Source organism: Poecilia latipinna, unplaced genomic scaffold, assembly GCF_001443285.1.
Source record: "Poecilia latipinna isolate Pla-1442-1.1 unplaced genomic scaffold, P_latipinna-1.0 Scaffold3073, whole genome shotgun sequence".
Taxonomy (NCBI): domain Eukaryota; kingdom Metazoa; phylum Chordata; class Actinopteri; order Cyprinodontiformes; family Poeciliidae; genus Poecilia; species Poecilia latipinna.
Window position 1 is genome coordinate 41724 of NW_015115689.1, and position 19293 is coordinate 61016.

A 19293-nucleotide genomic window follows, 5' to 3' on the forward strand; every position below is an offset into this window, starting at 1 on the left:
GGACATGTCCTTTTCTGGAGGAACAATCAAACATCAGCATAAACTGACTTGTAAGTCCTATAAGCATCTTTCCTTGAAGAATTGAAGATGTTGTAACTGTTAAGGTGTTCCAATGACATATTAAAATTATTTGTATTAAAAATGGGATGTAATGAAACGTAACCTAAAACTATTAGCAGTATAGTGCTATAGTTACATGTTTCCTTATCTATTGTGGTCCTTAAATCAAAAAGAAATGGAAAATTTTAACTAGAAAGTATTTATCATTTTCAACAAGAGTATTTTAGAGATTCCTTCAGAAAAAACTGGCAAGAGGAGGAATATTGAACAAGGAAACAGCTTCGGCGTAATTAGTCAGTGAAATTCAAGAGGCCTTCCAAAGCATTATTGTTATTGACATGACAGACAGAATGGAAAATTCATTTAAGACACCGAGCATAAATATTTATTTTATACCGTATTTGGTGTTTCTGCCCCTTAAAGAACCCAATATACACCGTGATGAAAACTCTTCTAATGATAGCCACATCTTAGCCTGGTGTTTCATTGCAGTAAATTGGTGTGCCATATGTTTAGTTAGTCAGCACCTGGCAACAGAAAGTTTTAACCATACAGCATTAAATAGGAGCCAAAAACTGTAATTACAGCTGTACTGTTAGATTTGGTAGCCAGTGTTGTAATTAGCTGTTGTCACACTATAGTTAACAGCTATAACTCCAACCATGGCCCGAAATTGACAGTGTGAACGGGTGCAAACATGCATTTAAACCAGATCCTTAAACGCGCACACACACACACACACACACACACACTCACGGCTATGCAAACACCAGAACCCTCCGTTCTCACATTGACCCACATACAGATATATGAATGAGAGATTTGGCCGTGCAGCGAGCCTCACCCAGGGCTGCTTCAGTGTGTGGCAACAGAAAATGCTGAACAGGTGAGAGTGTCAAGCTGAAGGTTGCATTATTCCAGATTTACATCCTAATTTGTTCACCCCAAGCCTATATCGATGTTAAGAAATATATTTCCTTTTGTTTTATTTTATTCCTCCACAGCAGATTTATCAGTTGTGCCACGTTGCACAAGCGATTCTTTACATTGTCAGAGAAGGCCATTCTGTTGGGAAATAATGGGGAGATATCATCCACTGAATGTTAAATTGCTCTCTGCTCCATCAGATCTCCCACCACTTGCATAATTACACTGACGCTGCTTTCAAAACACCCAGCAGATTGAGAGGCTCGATCTGTATTCATGCTCTATATAACACATGGCTGTCGTTTCTGGCACTGAATCCATTACTTCTGTGTTTTGCATCGCCTCAGATCTGCTCTCATACCGTTCTCTCTTATATTCCCTTTAATTTATTCAGCAAAGTACATGCTCGTCTTCACTTCTACCTGCTGCTTCGTTAAACTCTCTCATTGCTTGATCCAAAACTGAAATGAGATGATTAGAGAAGAAATTTCTCGTCCCGCTGGTGTAATACCCCAAGAAAAATCTCCTGCTGCTGTTTCTTCTTCACCAGCCTTTTCCTGTTCCCCTCCAAGTTTTTACTCTGCGGCGCTTGGGAGGAATTTCTCATGGGAAACATTGAGACAAGATGTCAAACAGGAGCACTGCAGAACAGATGCGGACGTGCAATAGGAGGGATATATTTAGCCTCCAAAATAGATCTTCCAGACATCGATAGATTTTGTTTTTTCTGGTTCTATTTTAAGTTCTGTATCCTGTCCGTTGTTTCTAAAATATGTTCTTGCCACTTAGCAACTCCTGAAAGCCTCCTTCCCAATATGTGATACACCCATATCCTGTTGGCCTCCCCAGGCGCTTCCTCATTCTCCCAGTAAATAGGAAGTCACCTCTGATTAGAGTTCAAACAATAACAGAAGAACTGGGCTTGTGCTTACCTTTCCCATTGTGTTGTACTCCATTGCAATTTCCCGAAAGAAGAAATAGATGAAGTCTCCGTAATTGACTGCCTGGACAAAGTACGGTTCTGCAGGGGAGCAAAAGAGGAAAAGAAAAGAAGTCAAAGTGATGTTTTGCCACGACAGAATAGTTCTGACACCATATTTCACAGCAAACAGAATATCTGTCGTATTATGCGGAGAAGCAGCGATCGTCGGTCTTGAGAGCCTCACTCTATTATCCTTTATGCGAGCAAAACAATTTGCATGTGAGAAAAGACTGCCTCCCTTTTGGGTTTTGACAGACTGGACTGGTGCTTGTTTCACCCTGGGGGCAGAACAATTTCAGTCGGAGCAGGATGGCAAAATGGATCAACTTCAAGCAGAATGAGGAGTATCTGCATAAGTGGTTCTGCACTGATCTAGTGTCAGACCTGCAGGAACAAGGTTCTGATGATACGATAAACCTGAGCAAAGATACAGCAGTTTCATGGCATGCATACGAATACTCAACACAGGTTATTGTTGAAAATGAGAATTTTGTTCTCAATCAGCTTACCTGTTTAAATGAATGTTAGATAATGAAGAAAAAAATATATATAAAAGACAGCCACATATTTTTTAACGTAAAAATAAAAGAAATCATCCCAATCATATCAATGGGATATACTGATATATGAAACCTGCTTATGCCAATTCTGCAGTTTCAACACACATGGTGATGCATCTTTGAAAACATTTTTTTTTTTTTTGCCAGCAACAAGTGAGTTCCCATGTCCTCAACTCACCTTTCAGCCACTTGGAGTCGTGTTTGACAGTGCGAAGAGTCGGGCTGTCGCCAAGACTACGATAGATGACCGCATCGATCGCTAGGAAGTCTGTTACGGTGGCTGAGTACAGCTTGCCGTCTGGACAGGGAATGCAGAGGTAGAAAGTGCAATGAGGAGGAAAGATGGAGAAGAATAAAGAGAGCAAGACACAGAGAGCCATAAAGAAGAGAGGAAATAAAAAAGCATTCAGTAACAAAGAGATTCCTGCCCTCTGCGGTTGGATACACCAACATATTTCAGAGGCCTGAGACCTGGAAAATGGACGAGTCACACAAACTGAAGGAATTCCTCAACAAAACAACAAACAAAACTTAAACATGTTGCACATCTACGAATAAAATACAGAATCCCCACACTCCCTTGTTTAAGCCACAGTCACACACTTTCATGGACACGCAAACACACACGACTGCCCAAACACAATGCGCCACCAGAATGACCTCAGCCTGGCTTGGTCCTTACCACAGTGGAAACTCAAACGACATAATTGAAAGGATAGCAGAGAGAGGAACCCTTATGATTACTCAGAGCTTCCAGCTCTTTCCCAAGTAGCTCTGCTACATATTAACTGCTCCGGCTTGGCATCTACCATGTGTGCGAAACCAGAAGGGACAGATCATCAATAGTGTCATAAATCGGATGATAATAAATATGAACGAGGGTTGGATGTCTTTTGCAGCATGTGGGTCACATTCCACCAACAAAGAGGGTTGACTCATTCTGGTTTCCTCCTTTCATAAATCACATTCATATTGAAAGAAACTAAACAAGAAACAAAAGGAATAACAGAAAAGTCAGAGGCAAATTATTATTTCAGTTACCATAGTACTACTGATGCATTTTCAAAGACCCTAATAGGAAACAAATTTCAGGCTCGGAGGAAAAACAGAGGAATGTTTGGCGTTTTTCCTCTGATGCATGTTACACACACTAACTTTGCTTTACAAGATGTTGTCAGAATGTTCCTTAAAACCGCAGCGTATGAAAGACAATATTAAATACAACGGGAAAAAATCCATCACTCAAATACTCTCAACTTTCTAATTTGACTCAAAATGGCTTAAGTAACTACATCTAGAACTTCACGTGACAAGATGATGCTGTAAAATTTTCACTAGCAGTGCGGACTCACAAGTACCTAGCTAGTCCCTGAACCCCCACAGTGCTAAAAAAATCATTTATATTCTTGTTTTATACCGAGTACCCAAATTCAGGGACTGCAACCTTTAAAGGTTGCATTTGACTATGAAACGTATTAAGTAATAAAAAATTTAAAAAAAAACAATGTATTTGACAGCTTGTGTTTAGCACCTTCACCTAGGTTACAGGACGTACATCAAAGTAAAGGACTAAATCTGAAGCATAGACTATCCACTCACTTCCAGTCTTCGCGGTCAATTAAGGATCAACGAAGACGGAGTGCTTCAAAGGGTGACACACCCGAAAACTTTAGACACACCCGAAGTCTTTATTGCTCAACTTTCTCACCATAAACATCTAATTCAAGAACAACTTCCTTTATTACTTAAAATTGTCTTAGACAAATTGGGTGTCAAGCTAATAGCACATCCCTTCATATCCAGGCCCTTTGGTAAAAGCTTAGTTACTTCACAAACAGTCACATCCATACAGCAACTTGCTGACTCCAACCATTGATGAGAAACATTTTGTTAAATCTCTGGTGAACTGCATTATTGAACAGCTTGTTTTTTTAATGTCAACAGGATTTGTTGTTGAAGTGTCTGGTTGATTGACTTGCACAGAGAAATTGAGTCTTACCAGCAAAGAGTGCAACATTGGCATGCTTGGCATCATATGGACAGCGCGCCATCCCGCTGATCTCTTCTCCTAGAGCCTCCAAGGAGTCCATCTGCAGGACAAGAAACATCAGAAAGGTCAGGAGCAAATCAGAACTGTGTGGCATCAATAAGACCAGCTGCACTTTCTGGGAATCAAAAGGTCTTGACAGCCAGTTGGAGGTAATGATCTTAGAAAATGTTCTCAAAGACGACGGTAAAAAGAAAACATGTTATCATAGGGAGGGTGACTTGATGAAGAAAAAAATGTATTATCCAACCCAGCAGTGAGCTCATTTAACTAAATAACCTCTGGATGCCATCCTGGTGCCCTGCTGAGGTTTGTCAAAGCCGCACATGTGGGTGTATCTGGGAAGCTGTCACCAAGCGAGAAAAACAGAGACATTTTCTGCAAAGATGTCTCACAATAATGGTGAATGGATTTTTTTTTTTTCATTCTCCAACTGTGCTGATGTTGAAAAAGAGTTTTAGCTACCCTCAAGCTAGATCTTCATCCCAGGTCTAAGCATTTTTTTTTTGTTTTGCTGCGAAGCTGTAAAAAAAAAATTGTGTGAAGAAAAAATGTTGTGAGCAGGCAGCCTCAAGCAGAGGTTGTGAGAAGTTTTAGTAGTAGATTGTGTGATGGTGACTGTTTAGGCTGCATTCCCATGGTCATGTGCTGATACATCTTGTTTGGGAAGAACTTGTTAAAGATTTTTGAATATAAAAGGAGACCAATTCTGCTTCCTTGAATAAATTAAGAAAGGCTATCCAAAACATCTTCATTACTTTTTTAGTAAAAAAAAAAAAAATCATTCTCAGATAATGAGATTATGCCCGTTTTGTTGCTTTAGGACTCTCACTTTATGCAAATAAGCTACTGCTGGAAGCCACGCACCCCCCCCCCCAACTTAATGTTTACACTTTATACAACATTACATCTGAGTCAGACCCAGATTAACCCAGATGTACAACCAACAATGATGCAGCTATTGGTCAAGTGGATCTACATGAGGAGGGTGAACAGTAGGCTGTTTTCAAGAGAGTCCTTCCAGAAGTGATTCACACAAACTACAGTTTTCTTTGGCAATGTGGCCAGAATATTGCCATTAAAAATAACATGGCAAACTATAAATATATAGAATCATTATACATAAAGTGACATATTCTAAGCTTTTGTAATTTTGATGATTCTGGCTTACAGGCAGTGAAAATCCAAAATTCAGTGTCTCAGAAAAACATCATTAATGGAAACTCATCAGCTAATTAACTTAAAGGTTCCCTTAGCCTTTAACCGGTCTCTCTCTCTCTCTCTCTCTGGGTCAATAGGCTGCACAATCTGGGGGAAGGCTGTGGTCTTGACGGATGTCTAAAACAGCCACCAACATCCTTCACAAGGAGGGTAAGCCACAAAAGGTCATTGCTGAAGAAGCTGGAATTCATATTGGCACATTGACAGAAAGTTGAGTGGAAGGAAGAAATATGGTAGGGAAAAGATGCACCAGCAACAGGTAATGAGAGCAGGTCCAGCCACTCATTGAGTGCATATAAATGTAAATATTTTTTCAGAAGAATGCCATTTGTGCTTAAAACATCCGTGTTTTTTGTTGGTCTAATGTGATACTCTAATTACCCGAGACACTGAATTTTGTGTTTTATTTACTTCTTAGCTATATCCATTATAAATGAAAAAAAGTAAAAGCTTTTTACTCTATGAGTAATAAATCTTTCACTAGTGAGAGTGTCCAGTCTGGACTAGGGATGCCTGGGGATCCACCAGAATGACCCAGAGAACCCGAGAGGGAGGTTCAGGTTTCCTTTTTAAACCTTTTGTCCCTTGAAAGCTGATCTCAAATAGGTGGAAGGGAGTGGCTAAATGGATGTTATGGAAAATATTGGTATGGGCAGATATTTAGATGGCATCCTTTAAATAAGTAAAATATGTTATTTAGTATCTGTATTAGTTGTTTGTTAAATTAATCCTGTTATGTTGCCAATTCCAAATCTGTTTTATGTCATTTTCAAGGCACTGAAAATTAGCGCTTTCATTCTAGCCGACGATCTGTTGAAAATGGAATTAAGACAAGTTTTTCCAGTTTCGTTCCAGTGAAATTGGCAGAGCATGGCACATAATCAGACATGGATGAAAGGTCACCATCATCCCACCATGGGATAGCTTGTGCTGCCCAGCATGTCTCAGGATGCTCTCTTACTCTGGCTAATGACCAGAGGCGTGCAAACTCACAGATCAGAGAACATTTCACTTGCAGAGTTTACATTTCATAGTCATCTCTCTGCCTGTATCCTTCTTTCTATCTTGTTCTCAACACTTTCTTCACTTTCTCCACCGTCTCTTGACAAAGTCTTGGGGGGGGGGAAACGCCACAGCTCACTAGGGCTGAAAACTGCTTACGCCGCCCTTTCTGGTCTCGAAGCAGGTCATTTTGTCTTCTATTCCTGTCTCGGAGGAAACGGTTATCATCTGCCCACTAAAAAGGTCACACACTCACACACACACAAACCCCAGCGCAACGGTGGAAAAGCTTGCCAAAGAAATTGTTGAGGCTGATTTGGCAGGGAAAATTATAAGTGACCTTTTACAATAAACACAGAAGCACCAGCGGCATGCAGGGCATGACTCTCATTCCTTCTGTTTCTGCAGCAATTAAAGCAGGATAATATAGCAATGCAACACAGATGCAAATTGTTATAAGACAGGAAAGGCTGCAATTATGGATTAGACAGATCGGAGCAGACTTGAGTAGCTGAAGGTCAGGTGTAGCTGCTGAATCTGAGTGCAACGTCAGCATTTTCTGTCGTCTACGCAACATAAGCACCCCCTCCGTCTAACATATCACTCCACACGCCTTCCATCTTCTCAGATGATTCCACTAATGCAGTGACCTCTGTCCACTGGGCCTGGCCGGCTGTCACTAATCTGTTCCTGCCGTCCAAGCAAAGGAAGACACTCCCAGCCCCACTGCCGCAGATACGCATACGGCTCCAATCTCCTGTTGAGTTGGCATGTGTGGGGAAGCAACACCCTAACGCTCCCTCACATGGCGTTAGCCCTGTCAAAAGCAATATTCAGTGTTTTGAAATATGGCAGGCAGAAAAGGATAAACCTGCCACACTCCCACCACAACTTTTTTTTAAGCAGAGGGAAATTCAATATTTGAACTGGTTGAGAGAATTGTGTCATTTTCCCGCCATTAAGAAGACAAACATTATTATGCTGTCAACCCTACTGGCTGCGAAGAAGACAGACGGGTTTCAGCTTTGTGGAGACACCGTTCAGCATAATGAGAGCTTTGTCACATGTGGCATTAACAAAACACTCTTCTCTGGGGATCTAGTGCATTTTGGCAGGCTGAATGTACAGTAACCTTGGCTTAAGGTACAATGCATTTAGATGAATTAATTACCACAACAACTCATTTGTGTTTTCCATAGGCTTTATGCTAATTAATTAGACAAACACAACGTGGAGCCGGAGCATGCCCATCAGGAACGTTATAATTGGTTCTGAATTAAAAGTGAGGTTCTGATCCCACGTTTGTGTGGTTCCGTAAGGACGACGCATCAGATGTTATCAGGAGATTTCTTACTCAAAACAAATTTATGCTACTTGAAGCACCATGGGACTCAAATTGAATAGCTTAGTGAACTTTATTTTTACATTATTTGTTGACTGCACCAGTATGTAGTGTGCCAGAGTCGATATTGTTGCCACATTTAACTACAGATGTGCATAAATCCCTTCTAAGCCAAGCCTCAAGTCTTTGATGGGCAAGTCCAAGTCAAACGTTCAAGCCAAGCATTGAGTCTTTCTGGGGCAAGTCTTTGAGAGGTGAGTCCAAGTCATCTCAAGCCTTTAACTTGCTTCTTAAAGTCTTTGAGTAGAAAGTTCAAGTCGAGTTTTGCGTCTTTTGTGAGGCGAGTCCAAGATGCATGTCAATTCTTTGAGGATAAGTCCAAATTGGAGCAAGATCATAGTGATGCATATTAAAAAGCTACAGAAAATATGAGCAGATGGTAACAAATTATTAAAACTCACTGCCCAGAAACATCTTGGGTATTAAACTGAATGCACAGTTTGACAAAAATGATGTGCTTACACTGCTGCATTAGCTGTCTGAGCTCCAGTCTGTATACATACCAGCTTGCTTCCACCCATGATTACATTAAACAAAGATTGCCAATCAGACTTGAGTCCATGAGCTTAAGTCGAGTCTGAAGTCATGGTTTTACAAGTCAGGTTTGAAGTGCATGCCACCTAGTCTGACTAAAAAAACTGCACAGTTTGCGGTCATTACGTCAGCAGGTTGTTTTTCTGAGCTGGCACTTTATCATTTAATGGAAAACAGCAACGCTTCATGCTTCATGGACTATGTGCTGCACATTTCATGGGGTTTATTCACATTGGAATATGTCAGTGCCTTCCAAAATAATAAAAGTCCTCAGTAATTCATGACTATGACTTGGTTCTTAGAACCCCAAAAGTCCCCACTGTCTTACTCCACGCTTGCTGATTAATTTATAGATGGTTGACCTACTCTTTGCAGCTGGGTTAAGCCCCGGCAAATGTATACATATTTTTCCACCTGCAACAACGCTCTCCATCCATAAAGGTCAAGTGCACCAGTTCGCACCTGCCCTGGGAGAGGTGGTGCAATCTAAAAACAGAACATACTTCCCCAGGAGATTAATAGTCACGGCCCATTTTCCCGTAACCAGTTTCTGAGGAATAGGGGGATGAAAAATGTATGTTAACACATTTTGGACTAGAAATGGAAGCTAGAGTGTTTGTGGCTGTTAAAAAAAATCTTTTTTTACCCTGACTCATCAAAATCTTAACTTCTCTTGTCTGTTTGAGAGTTATTTTTGAACATATAGTGCATGTAAATGAGTCCTTTTGATGTAAAGTTACTTATAATTCTGCATTTTATTTATAATAGGATAGACTTTAGAGGGAAAAACAGGTAATAGTATGTTTTTCAACGACATCAAACGCTTGAGTGTGCACAAATAATTTCAAGTGCACTAAAATCAAGTCCAGGGCCCATCACCTGGGAGTCTCAGAGACTCCCCACCGACCCCCCACTGCTGCACCAGGCAACAGGCGATGAAACTGACTCCATTCATATATCAACCCAGCTGGATGGGGCGTTTATTATGGCAGCGCAGCAAGAGAGTGACAGAGGGAGAAGGCAACAGAAGGAAAGATGGTACAGTGATGGGAGCGACGGAGGGAGTGAGGTGTTAGTGCTTTGCAGAAGGAGAGAAAGAAGAGGGAAGAAGAGATGGGAGGGGGGGAATAGAGAACCTGAACAAAAAGACTGCATCATGCTTTTAACGTATACTTTCTGGAACACAAAGTGGATGAGGCAAATCAATATTGAAAGCCAATAAAGAGAAAACCTTGATCACAATCTAAAACAGACACAGCAGAAACACAATGGGGAGTTAAAAATAAAGAAATAACTAGGTGGGAAAGCCACTGAAGCAGAAAACAATGTGGGATGGTGCTAGTTTGGGTTGGTGCCTTCGCCGGTCCTTCTTCCTCCCCTCCCGTCTCCTCATCTATTCCTCCCAGTCCCTCCTGCTTGCCCTCGCAGCGTCGTTGATTAATGTGGGATGAGGCTGGCCCCAAAACAGAGGCTCTTTTCAGTGCTGTCACACTGGTGAGATGGAGAGCCAAACTGTGGCCAAGGTGGATTTAACCACATGCACACACAACACACACACACGCAGAGAGTTTTGACCAGGCTGCCTGGATAAGCCCAGCAGGCCATCAAAGGCCTGGTATCTGCCCTGAGAGTCTGCCAGCAGAGCAGCATGGGAGAAGCTTTGAAAAATGTGTGCTGTGAGGTTGCACGTTTGCAATGGTTTCACTGCAAGCTGCTTGGGTACAGGCAGACTTTTTAAAATCATTATCCAGTGACAAAAATGACAACTTCTCTGAGAGAGGAAAAAAAAAAGAATTAAAACTATATTTCAAAATTGTGTAATTGTGAAGTGGAGGGGGGAAAAAATCATGCATGCACATACATTTATCCATAATACCTGGAGAGGCTGAACAGGTCTCAGGGTCAGGAGAGAGAATTTGTTGACACTACAGCTTTGTGCTGGGCAAGTTGGAGCTTTATGGAAAAGTGTTAAGAAGAAGACCAGTGTTTAAAGAAAACCACAGGAAGCCTGGCTTTCAATTTGGAAAACGTCCTGGGAGGGACGCAGCAAACTGGTCGAACAGCACGCTCTGCTCAGATGAAATCAAACTGTTTAATCTGAACACAGAACATCATGATAGTGGCGGCAACATTTTGTTTGGGGACACTTTTCTGAAGCCGATTAGAAGTTGATTAGAAGACGGACGGAGCATAACAGAGCAAAGCAGGATGAAAACAGGGGGAAATGTCCACCTTCCCACAGGACGACAACAACAGAGTTACAGCAGAAGAGTCTATCAAAAGCATATTTATTTGTATGATCACCCTGATCAAAATCCAAATTTTAAAACTGATCTTCACATAATGCTCTCCATCCAACTAACAGGCCTTAGATGTGCAAGGCTGGCAGAGACATAATCCAAAAGAGGAAGGTTTTTCTGCTAAATATTGACTTAGAGAGAATGAATACAATCAAAATTGAATCAAAACATTTCAGATTTTTGTTTGCAAATAAATATAAACCATATATTATTTTGTTCCCATCTTAAAAATGTTCAACTGAATACTTCTGCAAGTCAATGTAAATTGAAGACGCTAAACTACCCAAACATATCTAGCTAAACAAAGTTCATCTGAAAGATATATTGCACAACCATAAATGATACTTTTTTTTTCTGATTGCTCCCCTGAAATCAATAAATCAAGTGTCCTAATTTTTCTGTCACAAGCAGTGTGCTTTCTCCATAGGTTTTATAACTCCTCCCCCTCACATCCCCTGCAACTCCATCAGACTCGCAGCAATATCGGCGCACTAACTGCTAAAACAAACCTTGAAACCATAACCAGAGGCGCTGTAAAAGCTAACCAACCCTGATAAATGCAGAGACATAAAATCCACTCTCCCTGCAGGAGGACTCAGTGAATTGAAAGACGCTCACTCTTAGCACGCTGAACCACAAAGCCAACAGAGTGGAAGCATCTTCCTTTTCTGATAAACAGACCTAGTGGACCAAAGCAGCAGAGTGTTCCCCCACAGGCTACACAGAGAAAATCTCAATGTCGCATCGCATTCAGACAAGGAGAACAGGAACATTTGTAAGGACAAAAAAGCCCTTCATGCCTTACATGTGTCCCTTCAGCTTTGAATGCGAAAACAATCTTCAGGTAGAGTCTGTAAAAAGAGTTTATACCAAATTTGGGGGCTTAACATGAAATAATTTAGAGTACCACCATCTACATACGTTTCTTTTCACTGTTCAGACTGCAAAACTCAAAAATTCAGTCATTGCCACTTGGGAAGCAATATAATACTTCAAAATAAATGGAGCAAAATGTAACTAACGCTGGAGCCCTTCAATAGCTTCTCAAATAGAGCAGCAGAAAAGATCACAATGGTTGCAATTCCACTGAATACCAACATATTTGGACTGCTGGATGGCCTTTCACTGTCTTTTACATCCAAACCTAATAGAGTTTAAGAGACATGAGGTCATTGTAATGATGGAAAAGATGGGGAGTATTGTGGCAAATATTTTTTTACTGCAATTATATGGTAATATACTGTGTGTTGATATCTTGCAGCCCTCAGCTTGTTTCGTTTCTTTTGTTAAGTGTTTTAATTACTTTGCAGACAAGCAAGCCTCTTGGTCAGATCAGCTGTTCAAAAGAGTAGAGGAGCTTGAGTAAATGCAAAATTTTAACTTAACATGCATTTTTGTCTGCTTAAGTACCCTTTACAATTCCAGTTATATTTTGAGGATTTATAAAAATTCTCAAAATGCTGATGCCATTCAGCGTTGAAGTGCAAAAGTAGATTTTTTCTGAAAATGAGCACACATTTCTTTCCTTACCTTCACGGCTTCATGTCAACCTTGTAACCTGATTCACTCTAGTATTCATATTGTCAATTTTCCTAAAGTTTTGTTTTAATGCTCCAACCAGAAATTGTAATATGTTTCTGAAAAGTTGCGTTCGTTATTCTGCTTTTTCACTAATTTCCTCCAATATGTGAAGCTTTTTCGGAATAGTTGGATTTACACGAGACTCTAATATTTAGTTGACAACTAAAGTTGCTGGTACTGAATTTTATTTAGAGGTATCGGCGTAAAGGGACCAAATAAGTATTTTTCCAGTTAAGATAAAGTTCTAAAATATTCTGTGGCTCTAATGTGACACTGTGTGAGAAATTTCATCAGGTAAAGGTGTGCATGTTGTCCACAGCCTGGATTATCTGGTGATATGAAACTGGGTTTATTTCCGATCTGGGATATTCTTGCCTGGAAACACATATTTTCTCCTTTATTTCCCATGTGCCTTGTTTATTTGAGCAGCTATGATGTTGGTTTCTATTAGCATAGATGGAGACAGTGACTGAACTGGTTATGTGAGTACAATAATTGAAATAAAGTTTTTTTTTTTTTTTTTTGCACACCATAAAAATGTAGGTTTCATCAGAAAAGGAAAGATAATCCCTCCTACCCATATGTTTTTTTTTATGTCTGTACATCTGCCTTCCTATAGATGTCTCGCATGTCTATTTCTATTAACAACTTTATTTTTCAAGTCAATTTTATTGTCCACCTGCTCTTCTTTTTTTTTTTTGGCCTGAGGTTAAAAAAATAAATCACTTTCTGTGCTGCTTTCACTTTTCCCGAGGGAATTATAATGCCTTCCAGACATGCCTGCATGAATACAACCCCAAAGAAGTTTACAGGAGATGGCTGAGTTGGATTTCAGGATTGTGTCATCACCTCCATTTCGCAACGGGTGTGTGTGCGTGTTTGTGTGTGACAGAATGCAGGTTGATAGGTTTCTGTGTTTCTAAATCAAGCACATCAAACTGGAGACAAAGACTTCAGAAGAAGACCTGCTGACTGATGAAAGTCATTTACTTTAATCCATGACACAAAGCTTCATACAGGTGGACTCAAAACCTACTGAGGCTTTATGTTTTTATATAAACTTGCAAAATGAGTTGAGTTAATCTATGCAGGCATACCAAAAATCATGTTGTCCCATCTTTGAAGACTAGTGTGTCCCTTTGGAGGCTCAGAAGCTTTGAATGGTGTGGAGTTCAGTGATCAGACATATAAGCTTTTTTTTTTCTTTTTTTTTTTTTTTTTTACATATTTAGGGATCTGACTGCGAATGACATTTCAAAGCTGTACAAGTTGTCAATTATCAGCCGGAATTGCGTGATGAAGTCCTGACAGTCCTCAGAATAAAGCAGCACAATATTAGTAAAATATGATACTGAAATATTATTCTTCAATGTTGTGATGACAATACTGATTAAGTCACATTTTTCTCTTTTTCATCCTCATGATTTCCTCAATATATCAGTAAGAGCTACATAAAAATTGGGCATTTAAGGAAGTGATGCATCATCTAGCTGGCCAAATGTTTGATGGACTATCATGATTTGAATGCATTAGGCCTGAATTATAGTAACCTTCTGAATATGTAATCCAAACTGTCCTTTGTGACCGTCAGTTTGCAGACACTAAATAATGCAAAGAAGATTGCTGTCCCATATATTGTGCAGCATCAACACAGGTCAATATTAGTTCATCGCACTGCAGAGCATTAGTTTTACACCCAACAATCCAGTGCAATATTGTGCAGATGTGCACAAGGTTATCTCCCCATTAGTGTCCTTTCGAGTTGCTTTCCACTGACATCCATGTATGAAAATGTGCATCCTGTCCAAACCACACAGTTCTGGTGAGGCTCACGTCTCTAAAGCAGGAAATTCTCCACCTTGAATGCATTACTAGCGTTTGGCATAAACTTTCAAACCATAAATCAATTTTATAGCCTCTGATCACTTTGCTCTAGTAAGCCTTTGCCTCATGGGCCCACAAATGACATAGGATGTTTTAAGTATCTCCTGTTTATTGTTCATTATCTGTTTTGTGCAAACAGTCAGCAATTAATTACTCAGCAGGTTCAGATTTATACAGTAACATTGTTTAAGGTACATCTTCCTGAGAAATTCTGATGTCAAATCACTGCTATAAAAACGTTTCCAATTCGAAACACAACCGATTTTATTCACAAAGGTTTTAATATGTCATTCTTAAATGTCCTACAATATTTAGGCAACAACACCGACACAAATTTGCAGAGCAGATGGACCACTCATACAATCTTCTTTTCTAAACTTCAAAGTAATTTGATAGAAAAAGTCAATAAAAAAATGTAAACTACAACAAACAAATCACCTGAAATCCAGAAGTGTAAAACATAGATTTTCTCATAAACGCATAAATCCACAGCCTTACATTCACAATGCGCAACCTGCAGTGGGTTTTATCTGGGTGTGCCCTACGCTCACATTCAAAGTGGCAAATCTCAACATTTGTTTAAAAATTATGCTGCAACTGTTTCTCTGCTGCATGCACTTTTGATAAATGAGGCCCAGCGGGTGCAGTATATCTGAGAACAAATGTGTCTTACACGAAGCGTCGCGTGCTTCCCTACCTTGTAGGTTCGACAGGACGGATTGAAGGCGTTTGTTCCACAAACAAACAGGGTGTCACCGTTTTGCTGCAGGAGGACTTTGATGAAATTGTGACACTCATCCTTCAGGGAGCAGAGAGCAGGATAAAAGAACAAAACAGAGAGAAAGTGAGCGGTGTCATTTCTGTCTTTATACTTTCACACTAATAGCAACATTTGACTCACAGATCAATAAGTTTGTTCTTCCTTTTTTTTTGGCTTTCTGGTAAAGTACATGTCATCCATGTGTAGCAAACACTAACTTTTCATCAGGGGACGCAATGTTTTCAGCTGACTTTAATGGCCTTGTTTTTAATGAAACAATAAATCCTTTTGCATAAAATTACACGAATGAAAGATATGAAGATTCCCACTGATGAACTTTATAAATTATGTAAACCATAAAAAACAAGTGGATGCATCTTCAGGGTCTTATGTCAATGTCTGTGTGTGTGTGTGTGTGTGTGTGCGTGTGTGTGTGTGTGAAGAAAAACAAAATAGAGAGACTCGGTTATTAAATCTGATGTGAACTTGTGTAAAACGTGACATGTTCGTAAATTGTGATGAATGTGTTACCTTATGCTTTCCTTTCATTCGGCAAGTGTCCACGTCTGCCTGTCTGGACTTCCAGGTCATTTTCTGAGAAAAAAAAAAGAGCGAAATAATCGATGTAAACAGGACACAGAGAGAAGGAGAGTTTCTGAGAGTAAACAGACTAAACATTTAGGCGGGAAAAAAAGCCCGAGCAGACAGCTCAATATCCATCCATACAGGGATCAATAATCATCATCTGAGATTCCCCGTCATTGATTCCCCACATCAGGAAACTGCTCTGAGACCAACTTTATTCTGAGCACTGACGGATGATCTGTTTACTGCTCTGAAAACCTAATTTCTCTGCCAGAGAGGTGGAAGCACAACGCAGGCCGCAGATCAGAGCCGCTTCTATCCAAGGACAAATTCCACCCTATAGTCCACACCCTGATTAATCAATGCTAAGCCACATGCGCGATCATGCACCAACACTAACACACATGCACCATTCGTTGTGTGGCCTGAGGGTCAACGCTCAGCCACAGGTTCAGACCACCGTGCGCCCCGCCGCTGTTGTGAAGCATGTTTGGAGCTCAGCCGCTGATTAAAGACCCTCGGTCATCAATCAGTCTTCGCCTCTCCTCACCAGCCTTTCATCTGCAGCCCGCTCTCATTAAGACCCACTCACCGGGCTTATACATGTGGAGGAGACGGAGGGTGGTTGTGTACAAGAGAACGCCCTTGTTTTGAGCTTTGTTTGCATCTGTTATGTTAAGGCCAATGGATGCCAGTGAGGAGAGGGTAAAAAGAAGAAGAGAATGGACACTGCAGCAAAGGTGTGGTGAAAATATCAGATACTGTTTAAATATTTTAAATGGTTGAAGTTCCCTTTTGGTCAACATTAACAGTACTGTGCAGAAGTTTAAAACCGGCCTTTCTTGAATTCTTGATATTCTCTTAAGCAATATCTTTGCAGGCCTTCGAAAAAGCTGCCACAGTTTTGAGTGATTGGGTGTTTTTTTTTGTTTTTTCGCTGATTTTTATTCCAGGCCCGGTACCTGATTATGTTAGCATGTTCTGCACTTTAGATTGCAGTGCTGATAGTTTCTCGAGCACTTGAACAGCCCGAAAGACTGTTTTGAAAGCATCCGATAATGGACCAGAGATATGCATCATCTACTGTCTGCAAAGTTTTCAGCTAATTGCTCATCGGGAATCAACTTGGTGGAGCTAAAACAGATGTATGCCCACAAAAGTCTGTTATTTTCAGTACTGCTTTGGGACATGCTGCTGACAAGAAAGCAAACAACCAAATTGTAAAAAAATAAAAAATAAAAAAAAAAACAATGCGCAAAAAGATGTTAATTTGACATTTGAATCCTGAAGAAATACTGATAAAGACCATTTCAAAATATTAAAAGAAAGTCTGGCTCTTTGGAGCCAAAATATAAAGATGGCTGTTGACGTGTCTGCAGCGGCTGTGTTTTTGTTTTTGATCGTCTCCATAGAAACGTATCTGATAGCAAACAGTTTGACTACAAAATGATGCATTCACTCTGAAACATATATCTTGATGCTCTAGTGCGTATGTGAGTTTAACCTGTAAGAAGCCGAGACAATCATTAAACACCATGCAGAACTATTTGGTTGTCATGGAAACTGAACATAGACTGGCTGAGAGACATTGGTGTCCAAGGAATCACCCTAACCTTTCTTCATGCTGCCCTGTGGATAGCAAAAATCCATGATTTTTTTTTTTTTTTTGTGAAAAAGCATAAAAAAAGATGAATTCACTCAGCTTTGAAACGTGCCAAGATCCTTCCTATTAGCATCTGCTACAGCTCTATTAAACTTCCACCGTCCCACTGATGAGCAACGCATGACGCAGGCGGTTTGTTAACCGACTGATTGGATAATCGTCTTTGCGGGGTCACCATGGCAAGCTCACGTCTCTGAGCAGGTGTGTAAGAGTGCTGACGGGCACATAGACGGGAAGCATGCACACAACCACGTGTGCACTCAAGACACACAGAGCGAGGAGGGTTATTAGGGTTACGCTGTCAAATCACAGCACGACGAGTACAACCAATCCTCAGAGAGTCCCACGTCTCACTCACCTTACTGAAAAAGATCTCGTCACCGTTGGCAGTCTCCGTGTCCACTGTGTATATGTGATCCCTGCCAGAGGAGGAGGGAGGAAGAGAAATGGAGAGAGAGGGAGAAAAATGAGAAGATAAGAGGTCAGACAGCAACATACAGTCAGAAAAATCTACAAATAATAAGCCTGTGTTCTTTCTTCTTTCTCCATTTCCCCCCCGCAGGCAGCAAACAATGTCAAAAAAAATGGGACTTTGTATAAACTATGTTTAAACTTCAAAAAATTACAATAAACAAAAGGAGGCCAGAGCTATTTGCTCAGTCAGACAGAAACAGTCAACAAAGCTTTAGAGCGCTGCGGCGCAGGCCTGGGGACAAAAGCCTCTTTGTGCAGAGGAAAGGTCCTGATGGGGGGGCGATGGAGGAGGGAAGGTTGAGACGGGAGGTGCCAAGTCACTCAGAGCTGTTCAGGTCAATTAAGTCTGCTGTTTGAGCCACAGGAAATCTATACTAACACTCATTATTGCTCGGACGAGAAAACGTATGCGTGCTAGCCTGGAAACATAAAAGCCTCTCCTGTGTTACGCAGTCCAGCCATAAAAGCCCCAGCAGGGCATATGGAAGACATAAAACTCTGAAAGGTTAACCAGCTCTCAGACAGACCAACGTGTGGCTACGCCTCCCTTGGAGAAGGAGAGTCGAAGGTGTTGAGGTGGTGAGAACGGAACAAGAACAAAGAAAAAAAGGATTCATCTCATTTTCAGGAAAAAAAGGAGAAACAAGTGTGACGAATGATGTAACTGTTTTAATTTTGGTGGAGATTAGTTGCTGAGTGAGTTATTCTTTTTTATATCAAAGTGTGTAACAGTGGCATCGTCAGACTCGAGGTTTAATTACGTTCCAGCTCCCCAACCTGCGCTCAGACCGCCAGCCAGCCCCGCGCTCTCTCATTAACTAAATCTAATAAAGTCTTTGGAGTAACAGGCACCTTGAAATGAATCTACTTATATTGCCTTCTTGGGGGTGGGGGGCACGTCTGTGTCCTTGCGGACAAAACCCAGTCTTCACTATGACACACAAGGATCCATTTGAATAATTAATCTTTGGGAGAGGCTGGAATTAAGAATTAAGAATTAAGCTTTTTATAGGAGAAAACAGAGATGCCAGAGCTGCGGGTGCAGCCCCAATATCCATCACGTCCTGTGTCCTCAAACTGTGTCAGCGTCAGCTCTATCAGGGAGGTTACTAGTTAGGAAAGCAAAAATCAAATACTTCTAAAGTTTGAAGGTACAGTTAAGGTGCGGATTAAATTGAACCAAATATATTTGATATCTTAAATTCCCCCAGAGGGTTTTTTTTTTTTTTTTTTTTTTTTTTTTTTTTTTCCACAAAAACTTTTTTTTAAAAAAGGGTGGGAACCCGTTGGGCCCCATTCTAGGGGCCTTTT

The 19293-nt window shown here is 40.6% G+C and overlaps 1 protein-coding gene across 1 annotated transcript in view; it reads right to left on the reverse strand.

The window, feature by feature from the left end:
- LOC106940045 (semaphorin-6A-like) overlaps positions 1–18019 on the reverse strand; it is a gene marked incomplete at its 3' end in the record, with an annotated part of 45842 nt that extends 27823 nt beyond the window's left edge. The window contains exons 1-6 of the mRNA XM_015022670.1: positions 17867–18019; positions 15792–15854; positions 15198–15299; positions 4529–4619; positions 2708–2827; positions 1920–2008 (exon numbers count right to left, since the gene is read on the reverse strand). Coding sequence (XP_014878156.1) covers positions 1920–2008; positions 2708–2827; positions 4529–4619; positions 15198–15299; positions 15792–15854; positions 17867–18004 — 603 coding nt within the window. The remainder of the gene's footprint in view (positions 1–1919; positions 2009–2707; positions 2828–4528; positions 4620–15197; positions 15300–15791; positions 15855–17866) is intronic.
- Between the last annotated feature and the right edge of the window lie 1274 nt (positions 18020–19293).